This window comes from Poecilia reticulata, linkage group LG21 (genome assembly GCF_000633615.1).
Source record: "Poecilia reticulata strain Guanapo linkage group LG21, Guppy_female_1.0+MT, whole genome shotgun sequence".
NCBI classification, from domain to species: Eukaryota; Metazoa; Chordata; class Actinopteri; order Cyprinodontiformes; family Poeciliidae; genus Poecilia; species Poecilia reticulata.
Window position 1 is genome coordinate 6,107,511 of NC_024351.1, and position 9,811 is coordinate 6,117,321.

At 40.1% G+C, this 9,811-nt stretch overlaps 1 protein-coding gene across 1 annotated transcript; it reads left to right on the forward strand.

Annotated features, from left to right (window-relative positions):
• Positions 1-3,612: 3,612 nt before the first annotated feature.
• On the forward strand, positions 3,613-6,884 carry sox7 (SRY-box transcription factor 7). The gene is made up of 2 exons (XM_008397919.2): positions 3,613-4,089; positions 5,055-6,884. Exons 1-2 carry the CDS (start codon positions 3,858-3,860, stop codon positions 6,044-6,046), a joined length of 1,224 nt encoding a protein of 407 aa, XP_008396141.1. The 5' UTR covers positions 3,613-3,857; the 3' UTR covers positions 6,047-6,884.
• The last annotated feature ends 2,927 nt before the right edge of the window (positions 6,885-9,811 follow it).

Here is a 9,811-nt window from a genome sequence, read left to right on the forward strand (position 1 = left end):
TAATTCTTACTCCGTTCTCTTTCCATTTCCTGCGACAATCAGCTAAATCTTGTTGCACCCTCTCTTAGAAGGAAATATGGCAAATCTTTATAAAAAATTAGTTGTCAGATATTACCTGAACATTGTTTGGTTTACGGTTCCTTGCGGAGAATCCCAGTTTTTTTTGTCTTAATGAAAATCACAAAAGGATTGTCTACTTGCACGTGCTTTCAGCCTTTCTGAACCAATATTTTATCGAACCAACTTTTGCTATACTCTGATTACAGCTGCAACTCTGTCTTCATTATACTGTTGACTAATATTCTTTAACAAACCTCTGAGGCCTTCACAGAACAGTTGAACACACAGACATGGACTGTGCGTTAATTCCAGGACTTCTGTTTATCTAATACCTTTTTGCACTTGTCTCTTGGTAGAATCTGTCACTCTTTTTTTCTCCCATGTGTTCAGTTCTGGCTATTATAGTCCACTTTTGTCTTTTTAAATCTTTTTCAAAGAAATGACCTACAGAGCCGTACATGTCGTCAGTCGTGTTAGACATGTCTTTCAGGATTTGATGTTGATCCAGAACCATAAGGCCCAGACTTGAGTTTTGACACCACTTACATCGCATTTCTTCACAAAATGCATTAGTTACGTCCAGGTTTGTAATTTTTGTGATTAGTATCTTTGTTTGAAAGGTAGCAAAGTTGTAACACGCAAAGCACCGATTGTCTTCTTCCATGTTTTACTGTTTTGTTTCTCACACACACTTTGGCCAGTAATCTCATCTTGAAATCTTTACCAGAATGTGTGTTTTAACAGTCTTGACCCATTTTCACAAAACCTTCTGACTGACTTCAAGAAGTGTGATGCTAACATGACAAACTATAAACAGGAATCTTTATGCTTTTTCCAGTACCCCTGATTCTCCAATCACTTTTTTTTATCCTCACCGTTACAGAAAAAAAATTGTTTATATCAGAAAATAAGTTCTAGGTAAATACCTAGAAACCAGTCTCATTGATTATTAAAAAATGGAATATATTTTTGTTACTCATCCATATATTCTAAGCTGAATGATGATTTACAAAGACGCTGAGGTTTCCTGCATGTTTCAATTCTTAAAATGCATCAAATTTAACAAATGTATTGAGGGAAATCATGTCCATTATGAACTAATTAATTTCTACTCACAATCTGGGACAATTCAGCTTTTTTCAACCTATTTTAATGTAAGAGGGGAAGATAAAGTGGGAAAATGGATTTTGAACCAATAGAGAATCCACCAGTATTTGCCCAGGAATCCCCTCTATATAGAGGAAAGATGCTGTTTAGGGTCTGACACTTCAGTCATTTGAACAGATGTGCACTTCCCTTTTTGACTCACATCTGGGCAGAGATTGTAACATCTCTTCATTTAAGATGGGAGAGCAGCATTGGTCTCGTTTCAGGTTTGGTCGTCTTAAAATTCTTCATTTACATACAAAAATGAGAGCTTTAATCAGACAAATTTAGTGTACAAATTAAAAGAAATGGCTCACACAATCATTTTTAGATTAACTAAATCTTTGAACGGGAGCTTCCAGGACACAACCTATTATGAGGAAGTGGTGAGCCAAACTAAAGTGAGACTTTCAGACAAGACTGGAGGTGCATCAAGTCATGTGGCTCATGAGTTAAAGAATAAAGTAAAAAGGTGAGATTTCACCCTGAATTGCTCTTCATAATTAAAGAAAAGTGTAGACATGATGAGAAATGCTGTGTATTCATTTGCTCATTTAAGGATTTTGAATAAAAGTAGATTCATGTAAAAAAAATGTCATAAAATTGTCACAATGAACATTTGGTAAATTTTATAATGACATCTGACCTATTTTAATGAAAAATAAAATAAGGCAATAATCATCATTTGTATCAGTTCAAATCAGGGGCAGATGGGCTTAATACAAATAGGATGATACAAAAGTACCCTAGAAAGTAAAAAGTTATTACTGAGAAAATTCTTTCTTGGCCTAAATTCATTTTATCTAAATTATATAATCCAGCTTTCCAGCCGAGCAGAGATGAAAAGTCAAATTTCAAAGATTGGTGCATTTGTTGCTTGGTGTTTTTAAGATCTTATTATATTAAGAACTTTGCCAGCATTTCATAAAGCTCTGAAAAAAGTTTAGAACATTTTATTACATCTCTATATGTTATAAATTTTCTGCGATGAGCAAACCTGTTATTTTACAATAATTAAAAAAAAAAAGAAAATCTATTTCCAATAATATATTTTTTTTCTATTACAGCACATAGAGATAACCTCTGTTGTCAGTGTAGTTGAGATGCCTCAATTGCCCAGCAACAGTGGATAAAACTTAGAGGTACTTGTCATTTCAGGACTCCCTGTCTCTGAGTTTATAATTTAGCATTTAAAACACAACAGCATTTTATCTCCCATTAGCTGCACTAAACTCACCATAACTTCACTCTCTTGACTTTCACTGGTAACACAGCGGCATGGTCCAAGCCAGAACAGGGAGAGGAAGCGTGGCCCTATATATCACTGATGTGCCTGCATCGGGCACAATCTGTGGCTTCAGGTGCCATATCCTTTTCCTGTGGGAAGTAAACTAAAACCGACAGCTTGCTTTGACAAGTAAGGAGCAGCACGACTCCCTAACAAGACATGGAATCCAACCTGAACTTCAACATGCCTTTGTAATCTGTGGTCAGGTTTCTCCCATCTCCAAAGATTAATTACAGATAAGGTCATTTGCGACCTGATGTTGGTAGCTGTGTTTTGAGCAATGAGAGCGAGTGTGTGTGTGTGGGAGTGTGAGCTCCTCCACCACAGCAGGCTGAGAGTATCCTGTCAACAGGAACTCCTGGATTTGATATGCACCCGCTGTTGGCCACAGAAGGAAACTGATTAGTCTGCGTGCGCTCGGTGGTTTTATTTATTTGCTCAGCTCAGAAATGTGGCTTAGAGGAAAATTATTTTTGAATCTTTAATAATCTTTAAAATTGATTGGTTAAGTCCAAAACTCTTGAATTTTCGAATCCTGTAAAAATGAGAAGAACCTCCCATTTTATGTACTTTGATTTTTGCATCTCTGTTTGCACACTCAAAAAAATAAACAAAAAACAAAACAAAAAACCCCCCAACAACTGGAAAACCTGACGCATAAAGTGCAATGGAAATCTCAAAATGTCACTTAACAACTGAAGTTTTCTGAAAGATGAGAAGACTGCAAAACAGGTTTGGCAAGTTGGTCATGCAAGGTGTTCCATGAAAACCAGAAAAGATAAAATTCCAAAAAGAAATAAGTAAAACAAAATATATATATTCTGAGTTCAATGTGAATTCAACAACTTTTTTTTAAAACCACGGAGCTTGAAATAACCATGTGGATCTCATGTTATGAGTTCTTCTGTTAGTTTAATTAATATTTGTGTTAATGACAAGAGCTGTTGTGTTGGCAGGCTAGTTTAAGGAGTTACTTGTGTTGAAATGTTGCACCCTATCCCTTCCCTTCCACTGGGTTTAACTTGCAATCAAGGAGGAGTCGAGAGTCCTGCGGGGTTTCTCCTGGAACCTGCTCCTCAAATATAAAGCCTTCCCCCATCCAGCAGGAAAGACAGAATCATAACCCACATGGAGGAGCAGCTGTATGCGCGCATCTGTGCGTTCTCCTGAAATCTGTTCAGGCGTTCAGGTTGAGCTAGAGCTTGAAGCAACACGGGAATTTAATGTGAAAAGTCTGTTTTGTTTTTACTGTAGTTTTTCACAGCTTTAAGTCAGGCGGCGGGCAGGCAGACAGAAAGCGCACAACTTCGTTAAGAGTCTCAGACGCGCTTCTTAAGTTTGGAGAGGAGGGAGCGCGCTTCAGATGGCTGCTCTCATCAGCGCGTACTCGTCGTGGCCGGAGTCCTTCGACTGTCCTCCGGGAGACGGGGATGTCCCTGACGCGCATGTCTCGCACAGGACCCCCGTGGACAAGACGCCGGAGCCGCGGATCAGGCGGCCCATGAACGCGTTCATGGTCTGGGCCAAAGACGAGCGCAAACGGCTGGCGGTTCAAAACCCAGACCTGCACAATGCAGAGCTCAGCAAAATGTTGGGTAAGAAAAAGTTATTATTATTATTATTATTATTATTATTATTATTATTATTATTATTATTATTATTATTATTATTATTATTATTTTACATTTGACCTTCCTTTCTCTTGAGGCCTGTGTTGCTTTAGAAAAGTTTTTTTTTTCCCGTCTCAACGCGACAAAAGTAGCAAATCAAAATAGCTAATTATAACACGAGTTGTAAATTGCCTGTCATAGCAAGGCAATGCGTAAAAGCAAACTATTCCCAAGTTAAAATCACCTTGAATTCACATCCCTGTAATTCAAATTAATTTAAATAAAAAAGTCGGATAAAAGTCAGACAATTGTTTTGTTAGGCACAGTTCGAAAAGGTAAACTGCAATTTTGGCACTTCTATCACAAATCAAAATCCAGAACATTATTTTTAATTGACTTTTCATTAATTCGTGTTTTGTTTTTGTTTTTTTTACGTTTTTTTAATTTAATTTTGTTTTATTGATTTTTCTGTTTTAAAATGTGTGAAGAATATTTATTTGTAAATCTTCCATTTTCAGTTGTGTCTTTTTTTTTTTGCTAAAGCAACAACCAAGTTGTGTTTTGTCACCAACTTTTTTTCTCTCTGTTTAAAAAAAAACCCTTGCAAAGTATCTATTATTATACATTTTAAATGTATTTAGCTTTTCTTCACTATTCAGCATAATTTCTATTTATAAATATTTGTAGTCATATTGTAAATGTAAAACCCAAATATCCTCGTAGAAGAATAAAATGTTTAAAGTAATGTATGCAAAGTACTTATATTTCTATTTACATTGAAGTTATAGCAAATGTTGATTTAAAATGTTCTTATTTAATTTATTGTGCTTTGCTTAAAAAATATATTTAAAAAAGGCCAAAGAAAAGTTTTACTTTATGTAAACAATTAGACTCTTATCCAGACTTCCGTCCAAATAAAATTATTTCTTTTTGGTCTTTTTTAAATGCAGGAAAGTCGTGGAAAGCTCTGACTCCCCCACAGAAAAGGCCGTACGTGGAGGAAGCAGAGAGGCTCCGAGTGCAGCACATGCAGGACTATCCCAACTACAAGTATCGTCCCCGCAGGAAGAAACAGCTAAAACGCATCTGCAAGAGAGTGGACCCCGGTTTTCTCCTGAGTGGGCTGGCTCCCGACCACGTCTCCCTGCCTGAGCAGCGGGCCCTCAGTCACCCGCTGGACAAAGACGAGGGCAGCTCTAATGGAGTCGGCGGCGCCTTCTCGGGCTCCAGCCCCGCTCTGCCCAGCGTGAGAACCTTCAGAGAGCCTGCTGGCTCCAGCAGCAGCTTTGACACCTACCCCTACGGCCTGCCCACACCTCCTGAGATGTCCCCCTTAGATGCCATGGACCACGAGCATATGCCCCCGACCTATTACTCAACGTCCGGTAGCTCTTCAGTCTCCTGCTCGTCCACGGTGTCCTGTCCAGATGAACACCACCAGAGCCAGACGCACATGGGCAGCCCACCTCCTTACCACACCGACTACACACAGAACCATATCCACTGTGGGAGCGCACACTTAGGTCATATTCCTCACATACCCCAAACCGGAGGCAGCGGTGGACTGATCCCTGGCCCGCCCCTGTCCTACTACAGCTCCTCGTCTTTCCCGCCAATTCACCATGGGCACCACCAGGGTCACCTGGGTCAACTTTCCCCCCCACCAGAGACTCAGGGTCACCTGGAGACTTTGGACCAGCTTAGTCAAGCCGAGCTTCTGGGCGAGGTGGATCGTAACGAGTTCGACCAGTACCTGAACTCCACTGGAGGTGGTTTCCACCCTGAACAAGCCAGTGGCATGACTGTGACTGGACACATCCAGGTGGCATCGACTACCGCCACCTCCGCCTCGGCGTGTCCCAGCAGCACCACAGAAACTAGCCTAATTTCCGTGCTCGCAGATGCAACGGCGGCCTACTACAACAACTATGGCATCTCATAAGCCCGCTGGTTCACTTACAGACATAAGACTGATAAAAAATACAGATTGTAGAGACAGTTTCAAAGATGAAGGACAATGTTGCAGTTTTTAGCATCTACGAGCAACTTCCTCCTTTCCTAAAAAAAAAAAAAAAAACTGAACTGATTACTGAGCAATATGTTTGTCTGGAGCCGGGTGTGAACAACAAGCAGTCTGAGACACGTGAAGATACGGAGATGGACACCTCAGGGACACAGACACAGACTACTATAGAACGCCACCTCCAGTTGCTAGGAAATTTCAAACTTTTAGTGCAACAATCGTAAAAAAAAAAAAAGCTTGTTTATTCACCAGTTAATGTAGCTGCGGAGGCATGTACAGATGCTCTTTAGAAGCTAATTTAAGTCTGTTGATGTTTTTTGTTGCATAATTGTAACGCTGTTATCTATACTTTTTCCATTTTGAATGTTGCCTTTTGTTTTGTCACTCTCATCAGTTTGGGAGTTTTACCTCAATAGTTGTAATTGAAAAAAATGGTTTTAGCGGAACATTTCTTATGCAATTCAATTAAGTGGTGTATAATGAAGAACGGAAGGCATATTTTAACAACTTCTCTAGTACTATAGTCATATAGTCAACGTCTTCATTGAAAGATGATGGTAAATTTAAGTGTATGCTAATTTAGATTAATGGAAGACTATGAAAATTTGATTTTTATATCATGACAATACCACTAGAGAACAAACCTTGTTCATTGTTATTTAAAGAAAATACTGGAAATAACTGATATATACTGAAATGCTGCCACATAGATTGACTAGATGCCTAGAATAAAAAAAAATAAAACAATAAAACATTATAGAGCGTCTACTTTTTGGGGGGATCGTTTTGGGAGCTATTGTAAAGCCATCTATCCGCGTTCAAAACGGGCGTCACACCGGGTGTCTTCTATTTTGGGTTCTGTTCAGGTTTAAGCGACCCGTTCTGACGCTCACTTGCTTTTTCCACCCTCTCCGTCATGTTTCCCATTGGCTCTCTTTTTCCTTCGTATCATCCCGCTTCAGAGGATTACTGTAAAACAGACGCATTCATTGCCACCCGCCTCCATCTCAGCCCTCCTTTTGTTTTACTGGAGTCTTATTCTGGGTGTCGTTCTAACGCGCACCGGTCCCCCTCCGCCCCCCTTCCCAACCCATCGCCCCCACACCCACTTGCTCGCCCCATGGTATATCTTGCTGAAGCAGACCTTTTTGTAATCTGTTCAAAACTAAATAAAAAAACAACATAATGATTTAAACCCTTCTAATTCCTCCGTTTTTCTTTTGCCTACTCCTACCCTTCTTGCCCTCTCTGCGTTCTCTTGAAATTGTTTCTGTGTCAATAAGAGGAATTTGGGGGGGCTTTTGACAAATCCTGGAGTCTGGCTTGCTCTTCCTGCATTTTTTTGGGAATGGTTGAGTCGTGCTTCTTGTAAAGAGGATGTGGCGGAGGAGCAGTGTTTCCTGACTGATAAGGGAAAAGCTTCTCTCCATCAGGATGTTTGGGCCTGGTTAGGCCCTGCATTAAAAGAGCCAGATTGAGAGAAGGGAACCCGCTGTTCAGAAGGCGGGAGGAAGGACTACCGGGGCTGATTAACATCTTTACGGACTCGTCTTCCACCGTTTTTCACTGCGAGGTTTGTGACAACATGGCCTTTTGCATATTTAACACAAGCACATAGACACTTGTGCTAAACCTGGCCTTTTTAGAGACAATATCCAACCCAGATTTCATCGCTTTGACACTTTGCTGCGAATGTGATCGTACTGCGCGGAGTGACAACATTCATCATGTAGCGGTGTTTGCAGTTGGCTAGTGCTCTCATTTCTATGAGGTTAGACCATTACCCTGCGTACCTCAGAGGGTTTTAAACTCTGCTGTGGGTCAGTTTGAGCGTCGTCAAATTCTGAATATGGGATTCGGGCCGGGACTGCCACAGGCATTTGTGTTTGTAAAAAAAGCGGTCTTTGACAAGCATCGGGCCCAAGAGTTGTCGTTGTGTTAGCTGGGGGGGTTGCAGCAGACTCCCTTGATGAAGAAAAAGTCCAGTATCACAACAATCACAATCACATAACCTGAGGGTAGGACACGGTAACCCGGACAAGGACAAAAACTTACGCATCAACCCTCCGTCATCACATCAGATTCACATTTAATTATAAGGTGCATTGATTAAGCATTAAAAGAAAAAGGTAAAACTAACTTCCTTTATCGCTTTCTGTTTCAGTGAGTTGAGGTAAACAAAAAAGACAAGGTGTTTTTTTTTTAAATTAAAATATTTACCATATTTCAAATTATTGCAATTTACTTAAACAATACTGTTTTTAATTTAAAAATCTTTATATTAATAATATTTATTTGTCATCATCATCTGGTCTTTTTATACAACCCAAATAGTGATAAGAAAGTTAAAGAAACAAAAACAGTGATTCATCTTTACTTACTCATTCGGGAGTGTTTAAACACCAACTTACATGAGTGGATTTAGGATAAAACATAAAAAATACAAACATTTGGAATATTAGTTACTTTATAATGCCCCACATTTTGAGACACTGGGAATCAAACTACTAGCTCAGCATATGATCAGCCTAATTGCTCGAGCCAAAGATCGTCAAAACACGTCATCAGTGAGATTCCCAGGAGAGTCATATGGGCCTGTTTCAGGGCAATTTGTTCATCTTGAGAATATTACACTTTTGGGAAGTGAGGGCAAAACACTCAACTTGTCAAGCTCCGTTTTTTCCTCCTTCAAAGTTGACTCATTGTCATATCAACCTGTAGACGGAGCTGGAAGCTGAAAGGCAGAGTCGGGTTTTAGTGCTGCTTCAGCAGCTATAAATCAGCAGGAATCCACGGAGAGAGTAATGTGACAACAAGTAGTAGGACGACACTTCAGTGAACTGCAGAAACGTAAAACTTTACACACACCGACTCAACTAGGAATCACTACCATAGTTCCCGTTCCCCCCATTACAATCGCTACTAATTTGACAAATTGAATTCTTCACACATTTACAGATTGTAGGGTTTACAATATTTGTGATTATGAGGATATAGGCTGAACAAACAAAAGGGGCTGTTCTTGTTATTTCTCTCTGATTGCTGCTTGGCTCAGCTCCACTCTCAGGTCAAGCCTGTGGAATGAGTCTGTCAGGTAGTCTGTTATGTTTCCTATTTCCTCCTCTGCCGTCATGTCACTTCCCTGGGCAAACAAACAAGACTGCTGGTCTAACACAACGCCAACGGTTCAAGTAGTAGCCTAGCATATGTCTGAGTCCTGTGTGTGTGCGTGCGTGTGTTTGTGTGTGCGTGTGTGTGTGTGTGACCTGCAGCCACCACAGCTGTGTAACGTATTAGCCATGTTGATGGGACAGAAGTGAGCGCTGACCACTGATCTTGTTCTCAGGAGGGACAGAGGAGGCTCACTGTCTGGTTGATGCAGAGTCCATTGTGTTGCCAGGGAGGGAGCGTCCAGTCACATCTTATTTGGAAGCAGGCTATTCCAACTATGTGACGTTCTTAATGTAATAACTGTAGGTCAAGAGGAAGTAGCTGATTCGAACTACGTGACTAAGGCATATAGCACTGATGGAGGCAGAGACTCCCCAAAAATAAATTTGGCCTGGTGTTTGAGTGATGCAACTTACAGCCTGTTCTTCTACAGGGACATGCATAATGTATTTTATTTTAACTTGATGTGCAAATAGAAGTGCATAATTGTAAACCAAAAAAAAAAAAAAAATA

What these genes read in the sequence shown, in the direction of transcription:
- sox7 (XM_008397919.2), top strand. Translation starts at nt 3,858, where the DNA reads ATGGCTGCTCTCATCAGCGCGTACTCGTCGTGGCCGGAGTCCTTCGAC. An exon ending in AGAGCTCAGCAAAATGTTGG is followed by an intron (nt 4,090 to 5,054) that starts GTAAGAAAAAGT and finishes TTTTAAATGCAG; the next exon opens with GAAAGTCGTGGAAAGCTCTG.